This window comes from Hibiscus syriacus, unplaced genomic scaffold (assembly GCF_006381635.1).
Source record: "Hibiscus syriacus cultivar Baekdansim isolate YM2019G1 unplaced genomic scaffold, ASM638163v2 tig00110253_pilon, whole genome shotgun sequence".
In the NCBI taxonomy this organism is placed as follows: domain Eukaryota; kingdom Viridiplantae; phylum Streptophyta; class Magnoliopsida; order Malvales; family Malvaceae; genus Hibiscus; species Hibiscus syriacus.
In genome coordinates this window covers 56,127-81,751 of record NW_024062646.1, presented here as the reverse complement: position 1 = coordinate 81,751, position 25,625 = coordinate 56,127, and the positions used below count along the sequence as shown (strand labels likewise).

The window sequence follows — 25,625 nt, the reverse complement described above, 5'->3', positions numbered from 1 at the left end:
GGCAAAAATTCAAGTCCTAGCAAAGGCTGGTGCGAGAATTGATGCGACGTTGGAATTGAAGGTGGGTGACAACTCCTTCAAGATCATGGTGCATGAGATAGAGCCTTCATTCAAGCCAAACTCGTGGGCTCCTGAAGAAGACGAATCTAATTAGATTTTGCCTTTCTATTTGTGGTTTAATTTAGTTTATATGGTTGCAGGTGTTGCTTTTATTTTGTTTTATGTTCTGTTGCGTTGTTTAAATTCTATTATTGGAGGTGTAATTAGAAATAAGGTGTTTAGATTGCGACTTTGGTTGAGGTTATATGAGGTTAAGGTGTTTGTTGTAATGGTGTTTATCACCATAGGAGGATATTTCGTGTAATCTTTTGTATTGGGTATTGTTATTAATTTAATTTGAGGTACTCTTTTCTTCCTTCCAATGTTCGTTAACATACTTCTTAGTATGTGAACGAATAAGAAGGGAGTTTTTAATGAGACCTCCAACTTCTATAAAAAAAAAATGTTTATAGTGCCCCCATAATTGTGTTTGTTGCATTGTGCTTCTTTGCTGGTTATATAATATTTCCCTTGCAATTGTGAGATTTCCTTTCCAGCTTGATTCTCTTGAGAAGCTGAATAAATTGCTTGATGCATGTAAACAACTTGGAGTTGAAACCAATCTGGTGGTTATAGATGGTTTGGCTATTATTCCTTTATTTTCTTGGTACCATGAGGTGAGTAGTTCACAAATAGTTTTTTTTAAGTTACCCCTTTTGAAATATAGTCTAATAATAATATTGTTTGTTCTGTATTTCACTTCAACTGCAGAGCTTTGATAGGGAGGACATTATTGGCGTTCGAATTCCATCTTTGGATATGGTGATTCACTTTCTTTAAAAAGCTTTGGAGTGTCATCTCTCATTGATATTGATCAATGCTGTTTATTATTACAGACAATGGATTGTTAATGCCTTATGGTATAGTATCATGGGTTTCTTTTGTCCTTGGTCCTTTCTATTCATTCTATTTGATGAAGATGCACATTCTGCATAGCCGATTTTTATTTATAGCATACAGCATATTGTAGATTTTTTTTTTACTTATATTGGTGAATGACTTGGCATGATCAATGCTATTTAAAGATCAATTGATTGATAAATGATATTGATGACTGCTGTTAATGATTACAGACAATAGATTTTTAATGGTGTAGTATCATGGGATTCTTGTGTCCTTGGCTCTTACTCTTAGTTCCTATTCGACAAAGACATCTAGCACATTCTGCATAGCTGATTTTGTTTATGTTCTCTAGCCCAATGTAGATTGATTTTGTACTTATTCTGGTCAATGATATTTTATGATAAGTTTTCTTTTGTGTTGATCCCCACTTCTTGCTTTCCATCATCTTCCTTCTACTAATTGCTTGATGTTTCGGCATTTGCATCTTCATGCTTATCTCCAAATGTTTTGGAAAATTGCTTGTTTCATTTTTCCCCTTCTCTTTCTTTGTCTATTTCTTTCTTCATTTTATGTGTTTGTTATTAACTGTTTTCTGATTTTTCATCTGGTGGGGTATGAGAGATGTGCTTTTAATATATATAGGCATGTAAGGACTTTCACGCATGCAAGTGGCCTGGCGACCTTTCAAACAGGGACACCTCTCTTTCTTTATACTTCGATATGATGAATGAAAAAAATCAGCTTGCTGTGAAGCAGATCCGGAGGACTTGTAGCCAAATAATTACATTTTCTCACTTTGTTCCTAGGTTAGTTACATGCTTATTTAAACTCTTGATTTGTTTCAGCTCATTGCTTGTTGGTTTATAGTTGCTCTCTTATTTTGTAATGCACTAATGGTGGCTGGAGGAGGATAGTTTCCTTAACATGGTACATAAGCATTGTATTGTGAGAGGAATGGGATGAAGTTTATGAGAATTTAAAGGAGTATAGAATACTTTTGTCAAATAGGTAGGTACATGTGAAAGCAAGAATGGCCCCACAAGTGCAGTATGTAAATTTCAGCATAAAGAAAATGTCTGAAGTTTGCAAAGATGATTAGAATGGTGGAAACTGTGTGAGCAACAGGCTTTTGTATTGTTGGTTCGACAGATAAATTGAGTGAGGTGTAACTGTTTCTTGTATTATTCTTATGCAGGCAAGAGCTGTGTCCAGAGAAAAGAATGTTGTTCTATCCATACCTCCCAAAAATCATTGGCTCTGATTGGCTTGAGGATCGTATAAGGTCTATATACGGGGTTGAAAGTAGTTCCTTTGCATGTCATGTGTTCGGCCACACATTTCTGTTGGGATGCTATAGTGGATGGTATCAGGTATTACTATAGTCACATTTTTCACCAGATTACTGTTTCTTCTTGAAAATTTTCTATTAAATACAATTTCTTTGGTTAGGAATGATATACTAAGACTTGTTTTGTTTAAGTTATTGCATTCCTATTTTGAACCGGATGGTTTCATATTTTATCCTAATTTTTGGTAATGAAAAGATGTATATCCCACATTGTTTTTCACACTGCAATCATCTGATTTCTCTCTTACTCTCTTTCTTCTCCGAGTTTTGTCGTTCTCCTCCTTCAGAAAATAGCAGTTCTATTTTGAGTTCTTCCTTCGCCTGGTGTATGATTCTAGAAGCTTCTGTGTTAACCTTGGGGAACACTAATGACATTAAAATTCTTTTTAGAGTTTGTTGAGGATTTCATTTTTCATATGGAGAACCTGTTAAAATAATGATTGTTGGGCTTTGTAGCCGTTTTCTGGAAAGTTGTCTCTTTGAGACTAGAGAAAGAATGTTGCTTATTTGCTATTAGTTGTTATGGTTATTTGTCATTTTCATTGTTATCTTTCTTCCTCTTCTGTAGCTTGTAGGTGAACTGTAACTTGCAAATGAGGATTAAAATATTACCAAAGTTTTGATTTGAATTTGGGAAATCATTTATGCAGATATGTACAGGCACCGTTGGCATATCCTAGAGAGAGGAAAAGAAGGATGAATGGAGGTGAGACTTGGTTGCCATTTTGCATGTATTCGGATGGGGAATTTGCTGCCAAAGTTATGCCTTGCTATTGGTCTGATTATTATGCCGTAAATCCGAGAACCCCAAGTGACACTCACCTCGCACCTTGGGTTGCTAGATTTTATAAATTAATTTAGCGCAAACAAAAACACGCTTACACACTTTGAATCACTAAGAGATGTATGATTACATATGTGGCTTACCCAACTTTAGGGTGCGTCAAATTGCCTAGACCCTTCGCTCTCAGGCATGATAGTGCCATGCCATAGAGGAGTTCAGACATAAACTTGTGGTACTTGAAGTTGTGTTAGGTTTCAAAGTTGATACATATCCGTTTATGCGATATTTGAAAGAGTCGGATACATATCGGAGTTTGAGATAGTGATCGAGCAACAGTTGCTTGCTTGCACCCGGTTCTATTGCAGTCAGTTAAACAGGTCTGAATCCGGTAGCAACTTTCATATTTGCAATCAAGGTTTGATTACAGGATGCAAGTCAAGTGCACCGGGAAGTGAGTATATTAGAAGTGTAGAGGATGTTGGGTCTCAAGCTAGTGGCTCCATCCTTGCTAATATGTACTTTTATGTTTCGTCAATGCCAAAAGGCACAAACCAGTTGCCCACTAATGGCCTGTGCGGAGATTTGAAAGGGTGCTTTCATAGTTCTAAAGCGCAGACACGGTTGTCTACGAATATTTTTTAGAAACCATTAATTTTATTAAAATAAAAATATTTAAAATTATAATGAATGATTACAACATAACCGTAAATTAGATGCATAACTAAGAGTCTAAGATATTTTCCTATAATTATTAACATAAAAAAAAACTAGCCGTACGATATTTATATAAGGAAAAATGTTAGAAATTCAATCAAAATACTTGAATAAAGATGGATACGAATGGATATGACTGCATTGACAAAAGAATCACAAAAGAATATGAAAACTATTGAAAGACAACCAATAAATTGTATATTTGAGTCGAGCACGAATGCAATCACGTATCTCAATCTAATTCGAGGGTTTAAAATAGAGAAACTTATTGGGATAACAAAAAAACATTATCTTGATGAGTTGAGACGTTGTTAAATCCAACAGTAAGAAAAAAATAAAAATAAAAATAATTAAATGATAAAAAAATCATAAAAACTGAGAAAATATGTCATCAATACTAAAGTTGATACTGTCACCGGTAAACAAAATTAAAAAAGAGAGTAAGCGGCAGAATTGGTGGTTGTCTACAAACTTCAGATGACAACAAAATTTAATTTTTTACATTATATTATATGTGTGGTAGTTATTTTATCTTAATGTTTTTAAACTCGCGCAAATCAATTCGAATATGAGAAATATTCAAATGATCTAAGTTTTCATATTATTGAAATTTAAAAAACAATAATTAAGTACGGATTAAGTTATCTTAATAGTTAAAAGAATAATAATAATTTTTTAAAATTTTCAATTTAAACACTATTAAACTGTAACAGTATTTAAATTTTCATTATCAAAATTTAGATATGTTTAAAAATAGATTAGCTCAGAAAAAGTATAATAATAAAAATATCTTATAAAATTATAAATAAGATTGATAAAAATATTTTAAAGTATTATAAGGTTTTGAGTTTGAGTCTTTGTGTATGCAGAAAATCCTTGTTGGAAGATATATCCACTAAAACCAAATATACGACGCCGTTCGGTTCGGATTAGTCAAGACGAAGCCTTGCAACCGGGATGACAAAAAAAATATTATAAAATTATAAATAACATCTATAACAGCGTTAGAATAATTTGTTTGTAAAATATTTTTATCATCGATAATTTAAATATTGTATAATAATTATGGTATGATTATTAAAATTAATTCAAACATGAACTAATTTAAATTAACCGCGAACCTACCCTTCTCTTATACTCTCACCCCCTTCAGTTCCCATCAACATTACATATTATCTGACAATCGCTTGATAATTCCTTACCCAAACTCATAATAAGCATTTACTGCTCCTGCTAGGGTTTGGACATTGGACTTTGACTCTCTACTCAAACCCATGGTGGGAGAGGCAGGTTGTTAATTATTGTTATTATTATTATATATATGGTTGTCGAGAACTTTCTTCAACCTTCTAGATTGCTGAACCTATAACTTTCGGTTCTCTTCGATGATTGATTTTCTGCTATCTTCAAAATTTCAGAGATGCTTTGTTGATTCGCAATCCTTTTTAGTAAATTCAAATATAATTGAAATGGTCTCGTGTTATGGTTATTATTATCGATGCTGCTTGTGAGCTGAATTTATAATTCTTCAGTTTCACATTGTTCTTTTGAATTTCGCATGCGAAAGCCATAAAAGCATCTGAATTTTCTTAGAACGAAAAAGTCCATCACCTAGTTGGGTACTTTTTAATGACAATTATCAAGTTTCATGACTTTCTTGTGATTCGGTTACTTTTATTGATTTGTTCTCTGTACTCATTCTCCCTCCTTCCTTTTAAAGGAACGATTTAAGTTTTTTTTACTTTTGTTGGATGCAGAAGCTATTAGAGTTTTGACTCATCTGATCACCTTCTTCTGATCCGGGACTACAAGGTGAATAAGCCGATCATTGTATTTTATTTTTCCATTTAAAATCATTAAAATATATTTTGGAGAGTTCTAGTTGGAGTCCTTTGATGGAGCTCGTGAATTGCCTACTTGTTCTGCTTTGTTGGTTGGACAATTAATGAGTTTTACTCTCTACGGTTTGCAAATTACATACTCTCATTTGCTTCTATTGCAATACATGTTATCTGTTCCTTCCCCATTTTGCCGTTTACTTTATCATCAATTGGCTTATGTTGGATACTACTTTAGGGTTATTTTCTTTCATGCTAGAAATAAGGTCACTTTGCTGGAGAGTTTGACTTAATTTTGCCTGGATTGCCAGATACAGTAACTCTCAAGATATGGGATGTCTGGTTTCAACACCAAAGGATTCTGGGGGAAATAGGAGGAGGCCAACAAATATTGGGGACGTTTCTGTGTATGTCCCAGGTTTAAGAACTCCCAAACCTGTTGATTTATCTCAATCACTGGGCGGTCACTTGTCAAAGACGTTTTTGGAGCGCCTTAATGCGTTGAGAACTCGAATCGTTGTTATGGCAGGGCAAGAAGCAACTACAATTACAAGAACAAGGAGGAAAACTGCTACACAACATGGTTTGTTGCAGCCAAACCTGGTTTCCTTGAAAATGGAATCTAGTAAGGACTTTTACTGATATTTCGGTTGAAAAAACTGTATGCAGGGGGTTCAGCATTTTCAGATCTTCATCAAGCTCTTGAAGATTATTTGCCTGTGCTTCTGGGATTAGTTTCAGATGGTAAAATATGTTGTTATTGTCATGTTCCTTAAAATGTTTAGTGTAGTATAAGGCAAGTTGTAACTGTATGGTTCATTTTTATGGTCAGGGAGCCAGCTACAATTCAAAGTACAGTTTATTTGGGTTAATCAGGAGGATGATGCTGAGGTATGACTCTGGGGTGCAGGCTATTATTGTCAACCAGCCTTTTCATAGTGTTTGGTGTTTTATTTGGTCCTACTTTTTGAGGAATACATATTTTATGCTAATCCAATTTTTTTTTTTTTGGGGGGGGGGGGGGGGTGGAGCAGGAAACAGCCATGTTTAATGCTTGGTATGAAGTGTTGTCAGTATTGCATCTGATGGCAGTGTTATCATTATCACAAGCCAACTTACTGCTTCTTCCAAGGACTTCTGATAGTCATCAACCAAAAGTATCAGAAGGTAAGTAGTTTTGAAGGGGGGAAAATGGAAAATTCCAGTGCTGATTGTTCTTTCTGGATGCTATTGCTTTTGTTTTTTCTTTTTCGCACTTGGTTTTTAACATTTAAAATGCTTATTAGCGGAAAATATGTTGATTCTTTCAACTCACTTTAGATTTTCATTCTGACCTTGCTTTAACCTCTATTTCCATGTACCTGATGTGTTCAATTTTCTCTCAATAAACAGAAAGGAGACGAGCTTCTATTGATATTTTCTTGAAGGCAGCTGGATACCTGGATTGTGCTGTCAGGCAGGTTCTTCCTCAGTTACCATCTGAACTAAGGTATATAAAGATGAAATACCGGCTTCAACTATCTTTGGTATCTTTCATAATGACTTTCTCACTTTAAATACCCAAAAAGAAGAAGTAATTAGTACAACGCCTCAAACATGAAATGCTTTAAAGCGAGAAGAAACCCTAAACTGGAACGGAATAAGTTACCTGATCTTAGGTTTTGACGAGGCGGCAACGAAGACGAGCCCTGAGCTCGTGGCCAAAACTCGTCGGAATCTGTGCCGGCGCGCTTCCCATTGCTGTTTTTCCCTCCCCCACTTTCCTTGCGATTTCTGGGTTTTAGTATTTGGGATTCAAACGAGGTAACAGTGGCGAATAGTTCTTAAACGAGGAATTAGAAACATGAACCATAAGGAAATTACACATTTGTCCCAACAAACGGGAGAATATATCTTAAATATTATATTCTAAAGTTTGCAATCCCGTATCAACAAATCCGCTGTAGCACAACGGTTAAGTTTCTATTGAGGAATTCCGGGTTTTGGGTATCTTTCACAATGACTTTCTTACTTTCCAGATCTTGTAATAATCTACTCATGTCCGCTTTTGTTGTAGGAGAAATTTACCGGTAGACCTAGCAGAAGGAGTTCTTCGAGCAATTTGTTTGCAAGCATTAGGGCAGGTACTAACTTCATTTATGGACTGATGTAAGGACTGTTATGTTGCTCCCATGAATGTCGCTGTATATGTATTGCCGCTCATTACAAATGTGGTGTAACAAAGAGTGACGTTAAAGAATACATTAGTAGAGGGATCAAGTGTTGGTCATGTGCACTTTTCTTTCTTTTTATGTGTGTGAGAAAAAATAAATTGGAACAGGCATTGTGCAGGCTTTATTGTATCCCCTCATGGTTTAGGTTTTTTTATACTAAATATTATGTTTCTGTTGTAGGGTGTTGAAATCCAGCTTGGAATGGCAATTGATAGTATCAAGGCTACACTTGCGGTGAAGCGAAGGCTTGCATGCGAGATGGTAAAATACTGGCAGCAGGTACCATTGCACTTTATGTTTCATTGTTTTTCGAACTCTGACCAGCCTTCTGCATCAACGTCTTCATGTCAATTATACTAGTACTATTTTTTATTCAAAATTTCTTGTTCATTTGATTTGAATTTATAATTGTTCAGTTTGTGTGTTGGCCATGTGTTAAATTGGTGATACTCTATTGTAAATGTAGTATGAATGAGATTAATGGTGCCCTGATAACCTTTCAGCAAATTCGCAACTTTTGGCACTTATTGGCATTTTTCTCATAATCACATAACAATGTTTCTTAAAACTTACTGTGCTATTGATACATGGTTTGTGTTCTTTCTTTACTTAAGTATTTTATAAATCATTCATCTTGCAATTTATCATCTATTTTCTGAATAAAATTGTAGTTACTGATCTTCAAACATATATTTATATTTATTTCCCTGTTTTAACAGGCTCAAGATAACATTATGAATCTTCCATTATCAAATGGATGGGGTGAAAAGCATCGACTTTTTGTAAAGTGGAAATATGTTGAAGCCAAGGTATATCATGTCCTTTGTTTCATTCCTCTATTTTCTTTTTTAGGTTTGAGGACAAAAGCATGTTTGTGTCATATGTGGTTATTTGCCTTAGTGCATTCTTGAATTTAAATGAGATTGTGGTAGCATTTTCGAAGAAGCAAATAACAATATATACTGAATGTTGCAAATATCAATCAAGATATGTGCTATATTTACTAGCAGTAGTTGAAACATATTGGTAAGTGCAGCATTTGTATTGGTAGAATTTAGGTTAACTCTATATGGCATTTTTTGATGGCATACCTGTGTCAAAATGTCTCGACAATGGCTTGTGTTTGAGATTTGTGTCCAGACTCTCTAGAGTTGGCTGGGGCCATAATAATACCAATAGCGTATAAATTCAGTTCAGTTGCGTATTGACTCCACTCTTCATATTCTCAATGGCACCAATTGATTTATTCTTTTGGCTAGTTTCCTTTAGTATTATGATTCTTCCCGAAAAAATAATAATAACAGAAGTGTGAAGAAGGAAAAAAAGTCTTATAATGCCAATGACAATTGAACCACTTTTTTCTTTTTGGTTTTTTCCCCCCTCAAGACACAAATAAGTTAATATCATGTTTTAGTTTGTTTAAACAGTCACACAACTGATGTAGTTTTCGTAGAAATAATAACCACTGATAGGGATGATGATTTCTGAACCCTTAATCTTTTGTCGGATAACTTTAGTTGTGTGAACAAGTTTCATGTTGAACACTTGGATTGTATTCATATACACTACACTTGAGTCTGACCAAACCTACAGATAACTATTAGGCTTTTACTATTAGTGCATGACACGTTGTTAGACATGGTGTCCAGAACTGTTTGATGTTGCAGTAATTACTACTGTTGGGTGTGTATGATAATATTAGCTAATTAAAGGGCAATAGATGGAGTGTATAATTATTATTATTTTTATTTGGAACTTCTTTTAGATTTGAGCCAACCTTGCTGTGCTAAATTGACTTGTTAATATTAGTGTGCTAAGCATGGTTTCTTTTACCACCGACATATGGTAGTGAATGGTGAAGGCCATCTTGAAGTTGCATTTGTCAGCTAACATTAGCAGTTATTACATCTGTTTATTGGTTCATACAATCACAGGCTGCAGCATATTATTATCATGGTTTGATCCTTGATGAGGGAAATACAGAGAAATCCCACGGTATGGCTGTAGCCGCTCTGCAAGCTGCCGATAAATATTTTGAAGAAAGTAAGAGGGCCTGTGAAGTATTCAATTCGGCTCATCCTTTGTCCAGGTAATTTATATGGAGACAAACTATAATTTTCCTGCCAACATGATTTCATTTGCATCCTTTCTCAGTTTGGACTTGATTTTATTTAGCAATGTGGTTACAAACTAGAGATTCTTGCTTGGTACAGAAATCCACCTCTTTGGGGGACGATGAAGTATCTATCCGAGAAAATTCCGAAAGACACTTCTAGCAAGGTCCGGATAAACCGCGACCTCTACTCTCATGAAAAGTAAGTGCATGGTTTCCAGTTCCAAAATTGATAGTCGATTCTTTTGGTTAATCATGATGGGGGGGTGACGAAGTGACTATAACCTTGGCATTGTTGGTAATGTTGTTCAGAATCATGGGGACGGCTCCTACTTTACCGGATTTCCCGTTAGCATTGAAACCGGACGGATATCAATTGCCTCCGGTGGATCCCTCGTGGAATGAGATTCTACAGTTGAGCCGCGATGGCAGTAATGAGGTAAAGCCTAATAAAAGATAGATGAGTATGATATTTTTTTTATCAAAACGGTACAAGGATCGGGTAAAAGGTTGGTGGATTTCATCAATTGTTGTGTAGCAAAGGTCCTCCATTGGCGTCTAGCTTTCCTTTTCTGTGATTCCATCACAATGTGCTTTCCTTTCCCCCCTCATAAATATGCTGTAACATGGCTTCAAGCGTACATTGCAAGAAAAGGAAATGTGTTCTGCCCATTTTTTGAATTATTTAATATTGATATTTGTGCTATAAAAAAAACTTTAAAATATTTATTTTTATTTATTTATAGAGTTAATTGCATCATATGTCCCCAAATTATAGCCTTCATTTTAAATTGGTCCTTAAACTTTTGAATATGTCAATTTCATCCCAAAACTATGAATTGCATTCCAACATAGTCTTTAAACTTTTGTACATTCTAAATTCATCCCTAAACTATGACACTCTTTCTACATTGGTCCCCAAACTTTTGAATATTCCAATTTCATTCCCAAATTCATTCAAATATGTAATTAGTTTTAACCATAGTTTAATCTAAATTTTGTTTTTTTGAAACATATAATAATATAACTTGGTCTAATGATTTTATTTACAAGGGATATGATTTGTATATACGTACAGTATGGGATGAAACTAGAATGCATGTCATAGTTTGGGATGAAATTGAAATGTTCAAAACTTTGGGATTAATTTAGAATGACAGTCATGGTTTAAGGATGAAATTAGAATATTTAAAAGTTTAGAGACCAACTTAAAATGAGTCATATTTTGAGGACATGTGATGCAATTAACTCTTATTTATAATATAATTATTAATATTTATGTTTGTTTATTTTATGTTTAAATAAATGAACACAAATATAAATGTTTTTGTTAAGATATTCAATGAAGCTCAAAAGATCAATTGGATAATTTTTCAAGAGGGTTGAAGTGGATTTGAGAAAAAAATTAGGGATTAAGGAGATTTAGATAATAAGAAAATTGATGCACAGAGATTTATAGTGGTACGACTTCTCAACTAAGTCTGCATGCACTATCTTAGCTCTTCACCAAGTTTTTTCTAACAAATTTACTAATTTGTTCTTTCTTTTTCACAAGATAAAGAGATAATTTTTACAAATCTCTATCTTTTCAATGGCTAAGATAGAACCACTCACCTTTAACAAAAGGAATAAGAATGTAAACAAGAAAACCTCACAAGGTAGATGTTTACAAAATTAAGCTCACAAAAACACTAATATTTACAAGAGAAAAAAAATAAGAAAGACTTGATTGCTTGGATAGGTGTTCTAACCCTTCTTCAAGTGTCTTCAACTTGTTTTTATATGTTAGAATGTGTTTGTGGTCGTTTCTAGCCATTGGGGATAATTTTTCTGCAAAATAAAAATGTTCAAGACAGGAAGTATTTGTACTCCTTTAATGAGTATATGTATTTTCTTTCTATTATTTAAATAAATTAGTCGTTACTAGTCGTTGGATCTGACCAGTATTGATACTATGCTTCATGGTATCGATACTACTGTGTAAAGTAGTATCGGTATTCCTTTGAGTATTGGTACCTATTTTGCATTCTGGAATTTGAGCAATTTGGAAAACAACTGGTAATATCAATACTACCTAGAGAGTATCAATACTTCTCTTACCTTTGGTATCAATACAACGTGAACAATACCGTTATTGTTCTTGCAGTATCGATAATGTAAGAACAATATCGGTACTACGTACCCAGAAAATATTTTTGTGTTCAAATTCTAGTTTAATGGACTTTGAATTATTTTTGAAAACTTTGAACAAATTCAATCAAGTCCAAAAACATTTTGTCTTAATTTGTTATATTAAAATGTTATAAAACATGGTTCAATAATATCCCCCTTTTTGATATAATAAAACATTTGAAAAATTATTTTTTGGCAAAATTCCCCCTTAAAAACATTTAATGAAAAAGAGACATTTTGAAAAATATTAAAACTCCCCATTTTTAATTGAGAAATTGATCTTTTCAAACTATATTTATCTCCCTTTTTGTTATATAAAAAATCAACTTTAAAGTTTAAAAATAATAATGGAGAGCAAATGGTAAATTTTAGCATAAAATCATTTGAAAAATCAAAGATCCCTCTCAATAAGTGCATTCTAAACAAAAATTTGACTTTAAAAGCTTGACACTTAAAAAATTGAATTTCAACAAAGATGAACAAACATGTTAGTAGCACATGAAATTCAATATATCCAAGTTTAATATACTTTATGCAATACTAATTTTTGTATTTAAATGCATGTGCATAAAGCTATAAAAAATGTTATGTATTTGAAAAATTGATATCAATTATTAGAGAGATATCATTTGCAATAAATTACATGCATAAATATTTAAATTAAGGTCAAAAAATAAAATTTGTAAAAACAAGACATTAAAATCAATTTTGACTAAAATTCATTATGATGAACTAAAAATTATGAAAAGTCATTAAAACTTTAAAATGTACATCATAATACACTTTTCAACATACATGATATTAAAATTATGCATAATCATTTAAGGTCAAAACTCATGCATGCTTAAACTAGATGAACAACCAATTATGCAAGATAATCAAAATAAGCTTAGAGGTTACCCATTCATTTTCAAGTGTGGCTAGAGCATTTGAATATCGTCACTTTCATCACCATTGCTCCCACACACCTACACGAGACATTTAATTGGATTTTGGTATCCAAATTGCTTTGAATCATTGAACATTAGTTTCAATGTCTCTAATTCCCTTTGGGACCCATACTTGTTTAATTTTAAAATGTTTTCATTTCTTTAAAGGACAAAAAGGACAAGTATGTTCCATATGCCATGAAAATGGCAATGTGAGCATTTTACCATTTTTAACATAGATGAATTATTTTTTGAAATGATTTCTTTTTCTTTTGTTAAGCATTCAAGCTTAACTTTCAAATCAATATTTTCTTTTTCCAAATATTCAATTTTGGTTTTTGAAAACTCAAAATCATTTTTCAAAATTTCATTTTGTTTTTCAAAATCCAATTTTGCTTTTAAGAGAAAATCATTTTAAACTTTGAATTTTGAAATCAATTTATTATATTTGGAATTCATGGTCCCAAATTTCAAATACAATTCATCATAGACAACTTGTAAGTCATGAAAAAAATAAGAATGGGATTCACTAGAGTTAGAAGTTACCATTGAATCTTTTTCGATGGCCATGAAGCATAGGTTGGCTATTTCATCTTCATCACTCCAAGCCGCCACAAATTTCTTCTTACTTTATCCCTTCTTCTTTAGGAGGGGACAATCATACTTGACATGCCCCGTTCTTTGACATTCGAAGCACACCAGGGGACCATTATTTTTTCTTGAATCATTCTTCACTTCTTTAGAAGTCATGAATCTCTTGAATCTTTTGAAGAGCTTGGCCATCTCTTCTTCTTCTTCATCATCTTCTTCCACATCTTCACTTGAGTCTTGATTGCTCTCAATGGTGGATTTGAAGGCAATGCCTACCTCTTTCTTCTTGTTTCTTTTTTTTATTCTTCCTTTACCATCAACTCATGAGTGAGAAAAGAACCAATAAGCTCATCAAGAGTAAGAGTCTTTAGGTTCTTAGCTTCGATGATCGTCGTCTTCTTCGATTGTCAAAACTTTGGAAAAGAATAAATCATCTTCCTCACTAGCTTCTCATTAGGGATAACTTCTCCAAATCCCTTGAGACCATTGACAATCACGAAAATCTATCCGTCATAGCTTTGATGTCTTCATTCGGTTTCATCTTGAAATTCTCATAGATATGGTTGAGAAGACTGATTTTGATTTCCGTCACTTCATTGGTTTCTTCATGAGTAACTTGGAGCTTGTCCCAAATCTCATTGGCATTAGAACAAGAGGAGACTCTTCCATATTCATCTGGGCCTAATGCATAAAATAGAATGTGTACAGCCTTTGCTTTGAGTTGAAACTTCTTCTTCTCTCCATCACTCCAATCATTCATCTCATCAGTAGGAATGAAGTATCTTTTAGTTATTGAGTTTCAAGCTCTTAGATCATTGGCATGAATGAAGAACATCATCATATTCTTCCAATAGGCATAATTTTCTCCATTTAAATAAGGTGGCTTGTTGAGCGGTTGAAAGTCTTCAATGTAGTAAGAGCCGGAGGTTGAAGCCATCTTCTCGGTTGCGTTTGGAGTCGGTAGAACTTCTTCAAGGATCGTCTCAATGTTATTAAACCTTCTAATGAGTCAAGCTCTGATATCAATTGTTAGGATATTCGATGAAGCTCAAAAGATCAACTGGATAATTTGCCAAGATGGGTTGAAATGGATTTGAGAAAAAAAATTATGGATTAAAGAGATTTAGAGAACAAGAAAATTGATGCATAGAGATTTATAGTGGTTAACCAATTTTACATCAACTACTTTAGCTCCTCACCAAGGATTTTCTAATAAATTCACTAATTTGTCATTTCTTTTTCACAAGATAAAGAGATAACATTTACAAATCCATATATTTTCAATGGCTAAGGTAGAATCACTCCCCTTTAACAAAAGGAATAAGAATGTAAACAAGAAAACCTCACAAGGTAGGTGTTTACAAAATTAAGCACACAAAAACACTAATATTTAGAAGAGAAAGAAAAATAAGAAAGAAAATATATTCTCTTATATTTGATTGCTTGGATAGGTGTTCTAACTCTTCTTCAAGCGTTATCAACTTGTTTTTATATGTTGGAATGAGTTTGTGGCCATTTCTTATTGTGGGATGATTTAAAGCCATTGGGGATAAATTTTTTGCAGAATAAAACTGCCTAGGACAGGGTGTATCGGTACTCCTTTAATGAGTATCGGTACTTCCTTTATATTATTTAAATAAACTAGTCGTTGGACTTTACCAGTATCGATACTAAGCTTCACGATATTGATACTACTGTGTAAAGTAGTATCGATACTCCTTTAAGTATCGATACATATTTTATATTTTGGAATTTGAGCAATTTGGAAAACAACCAGTAATACCGATACTACCTAGAGGGTATCGATACTTCTCTTACCTTTGGTATCGGTACCACGTGAACGATATTTGTATTGCTCATATAATATCAATATTGTAAAAATAGTATCGGTACTATGTACCCAGAAAAGTATTTTTGTGCTCAAATTCTAATTTAATGTACTTTGAATTATTTTTAAAATTTTTTAAAAATTTTAAACAAATTCAATTAAGTCCAGAAATATTTTTCCTTAATTTATTATATCAAAATATTATAAAACATAATTCTTTTTAATAAACAAAAAATAAATATAAACAAACATATCAACGGTCTATTTTTACAAAATCTAGTAATTTTTTCCCCGTAATTAAGATATTTTGATATTTCTTTTATAGGAAGGATAAAAACATTTTATATATGAGAAAGGGACAAAAGTGTAAGTTTGGCAGAGCAAGGTGGGAATGAGTGGAGGAGAAAATAACAAGGAAAAAAGAAAAGAAAAACAAGAGCCACAAAACAAAAGGATAAAGAAACCCAAGGTTGGGTACTTGGCAATGGCAATCAGAATTTTATTAAGTGTCTTAACTAAGAATTGGGCCAAGATCAAGCGGTAAATGGTGATTACACAGCCACCACCATATCTAATTCAGATTTTAACATATACTTTAACAATCCATCCATGGTTTACGCCTTTAATATACATGTATAGGGTTAGAATATATTTCTAAAAATCTTTAATTTTACATAAATTTAAGATTGTTTGATGAGTGAAAATAGATAATTAAGATTAATTTTTTTTTCTGATAAATATTTTTTAATTTCTTATTATTAATATAGTAATTTTTTTTACTCTTTATATAAAACTAAAAAAAAATTATATGGTATAATATGATCTTATCCCATATACACATATAAGCAACGCCGAGTAAATCATCGTCTTTCTTACCCCGACAAAAGCTTAGTATTCACAGTGAGTGTCCAAAATTGGCCAAATGCTAGGAACTGATTTGCAGCGGCAATCATCATCTCCATTGATCCGGAAATATCACGAGAAGTTAGATATACCCACCCAACGATAAAGTTTAATATTTCATGAAAAACAGCACACAGAGCAGATCCCGCCGACTCTGTCTTACAGAAATTGATCTGCATCGTATACAAATTAAATAAAAGAAAAATCTAAAACCCTCTTTGAAAGGAAAGGGAATGTTATTACCGATTTAAGAAAAATAATTTAAAGTTCAAACGCACTGATTGCTTTGAAAAGTAAAAGAAAGAAGGGGGCGACGTGGCGGATAAATGGAGTGCTGTTGTTGATTTGACCAGAACCACCACCTACCACTACCACACAACTTGTGGCTCTCAATTTTTCCTATTGTTTTATTTTACCAGTAAAAGGTAATACAATCAGGGTCAGGGGGGGAAAGGCATATGAATCCCACCAAGCACGGACTAAGAAAATAATTTTGTAAATAAAAATAATATTAAATTTAAGATTTAAGGATTATTTTTACTTCAATTTATCATTTTTGTTCTTATAATATTTTCGTATCAATTTAACTTTCGAAGTTATTTAAGAACATTATCCTAACTCTTAAAGTCCGTTTTGACTAATTAGTCTAATGTATTTGTGAACGCCAACAATTTTCACGTAAGTCAATATTACTAACGTGACATTTATTAAAAAATAAATAATAAAATATTTATTAAATATAACAGTTAAAAAATCCTTAAAATTTTAATCTATTCTATTAATTTCACTAAAATTAATAATAAAATTTTAAGGATTTTTTTCCTGACCGTTGTGTTTAGCAAATATTTTAACATAATCTTTTAATCTACAAACGCATAAAACTAATGATTCTATTAGTCAAATTGGTAAGTGGACTTCAAAGGCTATGATAATATCCCTAAACAACTACACAGATTAATTTGATAAAAATAAAAATAATAAATTAAATCTACTTAGTGAATAAAAGTAATACTTAAGCCTAAAATTAAAAATGAATATTCATTTTTTAGCATAACAATATTAGTATAAATAGACAGGGGGAGGAACAAGAGCCCGTATCCAATCTTGGCTCTACACTTGCTCCAAAGGTTGCATATCCAGTGGATGTGCTCACAATATTTACTTTTCACTCGATATATATATATATATATATATATATATATATATATATATAAGAGGAATGATAGAATTAATATTTATTATTTCATATTTGACTTGAAATCAAATAATAAAATAATTTTAATAATCAATATCCTTCCTGTCAACACACATTTTCGTCCTACTAGGATTCAAACTCCTAAAAATAAGATAAAATTTTGCTAGGATTCAAACTCCTAAAAATATGATAGAGTTCTACTAAGATTTAAATTCCTAAAGATAAGATCCACAAGCACTATAAATAGCCATTGTAACTCATCATTGTAAGACACGATTTACACACAAAACATAGAGGAAAGCACGGGAAGATACAAAGGCAAAACTATTGTAAAGGATTCGAAAATGAAATAAAAGGTAGCATTTTCTTTTTTCATTCTTTTGCATGTGCACGTTATTTTTCTTGAGATTTGGTTCGAATAACCCAAAACGTGGGTTGCGCCGATGACCAAAATGGGTGGGGTTTCAAAGTTTCAAACCTAGATTTACCCCGAGGCTTATTTTTAAAAACGGTTTGATTTTCGATTAAAGGAGGGGAAGAGCTTTTTAAAAATCTATATTAGTCCCTTTATTTATTATATGGATATTTTATTTATTTATTTTTATTATTCATGTTATTATTATTATATGTATATATATATATATATATTAAATTATTTTCATTTATTTTTTTACTATATTTTATTATTATATATATATATATTTCTTTAATATTTTACTTATAAGTCTAATATTACTATATATATTGTAATTATCTTTATCTAGTCGTATATATTTTTTATACTTTTAATAGTTTATTTATATACCTATTATTAATATATATATATTCTTAATTATTTTTATTTGATTATTTCTTTATTTATGCAATATATCTTATAACTTTATATATTTATATTATTTTTTTTCATTTTTTTTTTCATTATTATTATTATTTTTTTTTAAAAAAAAATTGTGTCTTTATCATTATTATTATTAAACATTATATTATATACTACTAACCTAGAGGGCCCATTTTTTCTTATTTTTTACTAAAGCCCCCCACTTTCGGTGAATTGGGAGGGTACTTTTCTATTTTTAAGTATTTGGTGTATATATATAGCTTATTTATTTTATTAATACTTTGATATATATATTTATATTTTTTCCTTTTTTCAAATATTACTATATATAATTATTACTTTACTATTTTTTTTTCTTATCTTACTTATTTATTTATTTTTCCTTGTATCTTATTGTTTTCTTTACCTTGTTTATCTAACACATTTCTCGATTTTTTAAAGGATATTTTCAAATCAATCAAGGGTAAGTAATTAGGATCGAAACTTTACCTTTTAATTTAACTTGTTATTTTTCTTAATTAAGACAACTGGAAATTACGTAGTACCGAAAGGGCGGTTCAAGGGTGTTAATCCTTCCTTGACCGTAACCGACTCCCGAGCTCGACATATTTCTGGTAAGACGTAGATCAGGTAAGAAATAGGGTATCCGATCAACCCATTTATTTTTAAATAAATGATCGGTGGCGACTCCAATCCACATTTTTCTAAGTCGAAGCCCAATTTCGGGGCCCAACTGAAAGACGGTTGCGACAGCTTGGCGACTCCACTAGGAACACAGGTAAGTGAGTCAGGCTAAGATAATTTCCAGTTATCTTTTTAACGAAAAGGGTAAGTTTAATTTTAAGGTAACATTTCGATCCTTATTGCTTACTTTTGATTTTTTTTTCCGAGTAAATAGTTGCACTAACCGTTTTCTAATGATTTCAGCCCCTAAAGATTCTTCATCTAAGGCTCTAAACCCGAGCTCCAAACCCGTTTTAAGTGGGGTTGAAAGCGACGCCTTCGTGTGAATTTATTCACCGTATGGGCCTAGCAAGTAGCCTTCGGGATTCATATACCTTATGTCTTCGTGTGAATTTATTCTCCGTATGGGCATAAGGGAATGTGTCCTCTCGAGTTTAACTTAGTCCACACAAGTCTGTGATGGGTTTAGGACTAAGGGTCTGGTAGGCCCAAGGGGGAACCAGCAAGGAGAACTCGGGTACCGTTTTTTAGAACCTAACCCAGGAGACTATGGAGAAATTAAGCCTACCCCGAAACCACATTCCGAAACCTATGACGTTTTTTAACCTCGTTATTTTGTGTATTTTACTTATTTATTTTTATATTAGTATTTTACTAACATTTTTGCCTTTGTGTTTGTTTTATAGCATTTTGCATCATAACAAGAGGTTACTGATCCCTGAAAAGGTGTTTATTACACAAAATAATCTGAATTAATGGACAAAGGTGTTGTAATACAAGAGACTAAGAACCCCGAGGTACGACTATGGTCCGAGAAGACTCAAAAATAAAAGGGAGACAACCTTCAAGAAAGCTATGTGTCAGAGCTGGTTAGCTACACATCTATCAGCCTAAAACAGAACAATGTGCAGGAGCTTCAAGATATCTGGGACAGTTGGAAGAATGATCGGAAATAGAAGTTCAGCCAACGGTACGGTGACATTGCACTTTTACTTCACGTTAGGATTGATGAGCCCTTGATTAGAGCCATGGTCCAATTCTGGAACCTGGGATACAGTTGTTTCACTTTTAACTGGGAGGACATGGTGCCTACTATCGAAGAATACACCACACTGCTACACTGTGAAAACATCAAACTAGGGCGAGTCTACGTTAAGTACACCAAAAGTCAGCCTTTCAAGAGTACACTGGCCAGAGTCGCGGGAGTAGACGAGAAATGGGTAATTGATCGGACTCAGCGCAGAGGCAGCGGGGAAGGAATTGAATGGATTCACATAAGGCAATTAATGAAGAACCACCCTGATGAGTGGAAAACTATAGACCTTTTTGCACTAGGTTTGTACGGTTTGATTATTTTTCCGAAGGCTTTGGGGTGCATTAACGCAGCCGTGGTGGAATTATTTGAACAACTACTGAAACAAGTCAACCCAGCACCAACCATCTTAGCAGAAACCTTTCGTTCTCTTAATCATTACAGAAGAGTTGGTGGAGGAAGATTCATTGGGTGTGTTCAGCTCCTTCAAGTATGGATTCACAGCCACTTCTGGAAGACCAACGGGTTGCCTACCGTCGATTTAGCACTACCTATTCACCTTTGGGAGAGTTCATCACCATAAAATGGCATGAAGGTGCTTCAAAAGAGAAGTGGATAAAAGTCTTCACTCATCTTCAGGACCGAGATATTGCTTGGAGAGCCCCCTGGTTGTTCCTCAGTGATGTTCTTTTCCGGTGTGAGGGCTCTAACACGATGACCTTGCTAGGACTTTGGGGTGCTGTTGGGTATGCTCCATTGTTAGCACTGAGACAGTATGGGGCACGTTAGTTTGTCCCAGCAACATGTGGGCTATCTGGATCAGAGTTTGGGTATCATGGTAATAGCTATAAGAAGATGATCAAGGAAGCAGCCGATTCTTGGAAGAAAATATTTCGAATGGACATTGTAGCTGCTAAGAACATGCTTACCCCGGATTATGTGGAATGGCGAAGATTGTGGAAAAATGACAATATTCCGGTGCCAGACTGTGAGGACACCCGAACTATGGAAGAACATCTCAAGCATGTCCCTTCTGAACTCGAGATAGCCAAGACAGAGTTTGAAGCTGTGAATAATGAGCTGAGGCAGAGGATAAAAGAACTTGAGGCTGAGCGCTATCAGTGGAAGCTGGATGCCGATTCTCAAAAAGATAAAGCAGACAAACTGGAAAAGGAACAGAAAAGAGTCTGTTTCGAGCTCGAAGACTTAAGAAAGGGGTATCAAGATGCTGTCAAAGATAACTCCAAGTTGAAAATGTCCTCCGAGTACTGGAAAGACGAAGCTCACAGCCTGAAAAGAAAGTTTGAGGGCCTTGATGAGAGAGCCTGGAAGGAAAAGATGAATATTGCTCAGAGGCGCTTAGCAGACAGTCAACATCAAAACCAACACTTGAGAATCCAGATGACTGATCTGGAGAAACAACATGAGAGAGATGGCAAAACAATAGGTGAGTTAGAAGCTATCATAGATGGATTCAAAAAGCAAGCAGCCGAGCTTCAGATAGTGCCCTTTGATGGAGGTCTACAGTGGCGTTTCCGTTGGGAGCAAGCACAACAAAGGGTGAAGGCCAGAGACGCAGCCATCCGAGACTTCCTAGATCAAGTACAGAAGGTAGCCCGTCATCTTCATGGTCTGGAAAGGGAAGCCGGAGTGGTTCGACAAGGTATTCAACCAGTAACGGATGAAGGCAGAAGACTTGTCAATCTACTAAAAGCTATTCGGGGTTTAGAGGATTTAATCCGAGTGTACCTTTGATTGTTTTTATGTCTCTTACAAGATAAGATATTTTTGTCTGAATAAAGATTATTTATAATAATGAACACTTTTTCTGGATCAGTGCCTCTAAGCTGCATACATCATGCATTGCATATTTTGCATTCTATATCTCATGTTTATTTATATATTTTCCATGTTTTTACATTCGTATTAACAAACAGAACATGTCTCAGAAAGCGAAAGAGAAAACATCAAGTATACCACTACAGACATTAAATACGCATCATCCGCATAATACCCGAGCAAAGAAGAGACAAATAGAGGCCAGAATGGAAAAACTCGAGGAGAACATGACGAGACTGCAAAAAGAATTGGAAGACAGGTTGGCTCAAAATAGTCAAAGCACCATGGAGTCCATCAAGAAGAACCAGGAGTCATTGGTCGATCAAATTGTGGCCAAGTTATCTGGATTACAGCAAGCTAGTGTAGTAGAGGGAGGTTCCTCCGGAGGGGTAATCGTATCACCAGCCCCACAGGTGGTTATCTCACCCGAGATTATACCAACACCACAAGAGAACTCTTCTGCTGTCAAAAGAAAAGCACCATCTGTTGTAAAGGTGCAAACTTCCACAACTAATCCTGATAATCGTCCAGATGATTACGGTATCCCGGATTTCGATGAAGATGACAAAGCGAAGAAGATAGAAGAGAAGATCAGGATACTAGAAGATCGAATGAAGTTGGTCCAGGGAGATCATGATTATTATGGAGTGGACGCAAGAGAGCTGAGCCTAGTTCCAGATTTGGTGCTTCTGCCAAAATTTAAAGTTCCTGAGTTTGAAAAATTCGATGGAAACAGCTGCCCATTTTCCCATATCACTATGTTCTGTCGGAAGTTGACAGGATATGGAGGGAATGACCAACTCCTGATCCACTGCTTTCAGGAGAGCCTGTCTGGTTCTGCCATCCGTTGGTACAACCAGCTCAGCCGAACTCATATCAAAACATGGAAAGACTTAGCCAAGTCCTTCTTGGAACGATATAAACATATCAACGATATGAGACCATACCGGGTTATGCTACAGAGCTTGGAAAAGAAGCACAATGAAAGTTTCCGACAATATGCACAGCGATGGAGGGATTTGTCTGTGCAGGTTCATCCGCCCTTGGATGAAAAGGAGACTAGAAAGTTATTTGTACAAACTCTGAAGGCACCTCATTTCGAGCACCTGGTGGCAATTACATATGGAGGTTTCTCAGATCTAGTTATGGCTGGCGAAATGATTGAGTTGGCCATTAAACAAGGGAAAATCGAAGGAGGAGACTATAGTAAAAAGCCTCCCATGAAGAACAAAGATCGAGAGGTCAACAATGTCAACACCTACAACGTCAACAAGGGTGTTACGGTCTCAAGCTCAAAGTCCCGCTGCAGTTTTACCATCTGGTACTTCTAATCAAGCTCAGAGAGAACCAAGGAAAGAAAGGGAAAGAGAGCAGTTCGATCCCATTCCCATGACATATAAAGAATTATATCAACAACTCTTTGATACTCATGCAGTGTCGCCTTACCCAATGGATCCGATGAAACCCCCATATCCGAGATGGTGTGACGAGAATGAAAACTGTGAATACCATGGTGGTGTGCAAGGACATTCGATTGAAGGTTGTCTCACATTCAAGAGGCTTGTACAACGAATGCGGAACAAAAATTGGATCACTTTTTTAACTCTAAAACACCGAACGTCGCCCAGAATCCCTTGCCTAATCACCCAGAGACTGGAATTAATGCAATCACCACCAGGGACGGTAGGAGAGTCAAAACCAATGTTTCAGAAGTCAAAACTCCTTTGGCCTGGGTATGAAACCAAATGGCGAAGGCATGGCTTCTTACACCGCAGTCATGTCCAACAAGGAATGAAGGTGGCAATTATTGCTGCTACCACAATGAAGAGGGGCATAAAGTGCAAGGATGTTCCGAGTTCCGAACATTAATCCAGCTCATGATGGACCATAAGGAGCTGGAGTTTTACGAAGAAGTTCAGGATTCCCCGGAAGCAGACATTTGTGCTACTGAAGGAGCATCAGACAAAAGATTCGGCAGGGGTAGTCCTTTGATCATTACCCCTAAGGCGAAGATGTCAACAGTAGCTCCACAAGAAAAGGTGGTGATTACGGCCCCTCGACCTTTTCAGTACAAAGACAATCGACAAGTGCCATGGAAGTACAGATGCCAGGTGAGTACTTCCGAAGGATGTGACAACAATGTGGGGCAAAGACAACTAGAGCCCTTCAAGGAAGATGTATTGACTATCAATGAACTTATCAAGGAGGAAGAAGCTAAAGAGTTCCTCAAATTTCTGAAGCATAGTGAGTACAGTGTTGTAGAACAGCTCCACAACTTACCGACACGCACTTCAATGTTGGCACTGTTATTAAGCTCGGAAGCACATCGGGAGGCACTGTTGAAAGTCTTAAATCAAACATTCGTGCCACAGGACATACCAGTCAGTAAGATGGATCGACTGGTGAATAATATTCAAAATGATAATCTCATCTCGTTCTCAGATGATGAGATTCCATCCGGAGGAAGAGGCCGAATAAAGGCATTGCACATCACTACCTACTGCAAGGGGGCATGCTCTGCCAAGTGTATTGATTGACAACGGCTCAGCCCTGAACGTAATGCCTTTAGCCACTTTGAAAAGGCTGCCAATAGATACCTCTCATATGAGGGCATGCCAGAACGTGTTCCAAGCATGTGACGGAACCAAGAGAGAGGTAATTGGCAAGATCGAGGTGCCATTGACCATCGGACCAGCCACCTACAACATTGAGTTTCTAGTGATGGATATTATGCCTTCTTACAACTGTCTTTTGGGAAGGCCATGGATTCATCAAGCTGGTGCAGTACCATCCACACTGCACCAGAAGGTTAAATTTGTTATTGACGGGGCCTTAGTAATTATCAATGCTGAGGAAGATATTGTGGCAAGTGTGACCATGGAGGCCCCATACATCGAGGTGGATGAGGAAGCGGTGGAGTGTTCATTCCGCTCATTGGAATTTGTGAATGCCACATTTGTAGCAGAAGGAAAAACGATTCCTAGACCCCGGCTTTCCAAGTGTACCAGAATGGAGATCATGCAAACATTGGGACAAGGTGCCAAGACTGGAAGAGGTTTTGGGAAATTTCTGCAAAGGAGGATTGATCCAGTCCTTCCCGTTTCAAAGCCAGATAGGTTTGGGCTCGGCTTTCAGCCCAGTTACCATGAAAGGAGGAAAGAAGTTCAGAAGAACCGAGAAAGAAGACTAGCCAGGTTGACTGGAAGTGAACTTCAATGGGAGCCCATGACATTCCCGTCTCTTTGCCACACATTCAAGACATGTGGATATGTGTTTGAAACCACCCTAGCAGATTTAGAGGAGGAATTGGAAGAACTGAGCATCAATGTCGTAACCACTGGAAATGCTGACGACGTCGTTAGATCTGGGATATGCCCTTTGCCACCTGGGTTCGTGCCTAGCAGTTGGACGGCCGAAGAACTACATGTGTTTTACAAGAAATTTTCAGAGTAATATTCGAACTATCCCTATTTACCTATACCCGGGGCAATAGGTGATCTTTTGTAAGGGTGAATAAATATTAGGTTTAAGTTCAATAAAAGATGCATTTTTTCCCTCTTTTCATGGCAAACAAATTTTCCTTTATTCATTATCAATCCTCTTTATTTCAATACTTCGTTTCCACTTTCCCTAAAAACTTAATTCTTGATTATTTAGTGTG

At 35.0% G+C, this 25,625-nt stretch overlaps 1 protein-coding gene and 1 long non-coding RNA gene across 3 annotated transcripts; one reads left to right on the top strand and one right to left on the bottom strand.

Moving 5' to 3' along the window:
- The first annotated feature begins 5,034 nt into the window (after positions 1-5,034).
- Positions 5,035-25,379, top strand: LOC120114886. 2 transcript variants are annotated; one of them, XM_039135663.1, is made up of 13 exons: positions 5,035-5,056; positions 5,540-5,600; positions 5,938-6,209; positions 6,296-6,370; positions 6,459-6,517; positions 6,661-6,793; positions 7,019-7,115; positions 7,683-7,749; positions 8,020-8,118; positions 8,559-8,648; positions 9,774-9,928; positions 10,053-10,154; positions 10,265-10,495. In XM_039135663.1, exons 3-13 carry the CDS (start codon positions 5,957-5,959, stop codon positions 10,410-10,412), a joined length of 1,278 nt encoding a protein of 425 aa, XP_038991594.1. In that variant the 5' UTR covers positions 5,035-5,056; positions 5,540-5,600; positions 5,938-5,956; the 3' UTR covers positions 10,413-10,495. The 2 variants fall into 2 exon arrangements, with proteins under 2 accessions (XP_038991594.1, XP_038991593.1); XM_039135662.1 differs by lacking the exon at positions 5,035-5,056 and adding an exon at positions 25,369-25,379 and having other exon boundaries at positions 5,546-5,600; positions 5,930-6,209; positions 10,265-10,416.
- LOC120114887 lies at positions 6,640-7,411 on the bottom strand. The gene is made up of 2 exons (XR_005515439.1): positions 7,275-7,411; positions 6,640-7,176 (listed from the first exon to the last, which is right to left on the bottom strand). It is a non-coding gene; the product is annotated as an uncharacterized LOC120114887 (long non-coding RNA).
- Positions 25,380-25,625: the final 246 nt, after the last annotated feature.

What these genes read in the sequence shown, in the direction of transcription:
- LOC120114886 (XM_039135662.1), top strand. Translation starts at nt 5,957, where the DNA reads ATGGGATGTCTGGTTTCAACACCAAAGGATTCTGGGGGAAATAGGAGG. An exon ending in ATCAGGAGGATGATGCTGAG is followed by an intron (nt 6,518 to 6,660) that starts GTATGACTCTGG and finishes GGGGTGGAGCAG; the next exon opens with GAAACAGCCATGTTTAATGC. An exon ending in GTTTGCAAGCATTAGGGCAG is followed by an intron (nt 7,750 to 8,019) that starts GTACTAACTTCA and finishes TTTCTGTTGTAG; the next exon opens with GGTGTTGAAATCCAGCTTGG.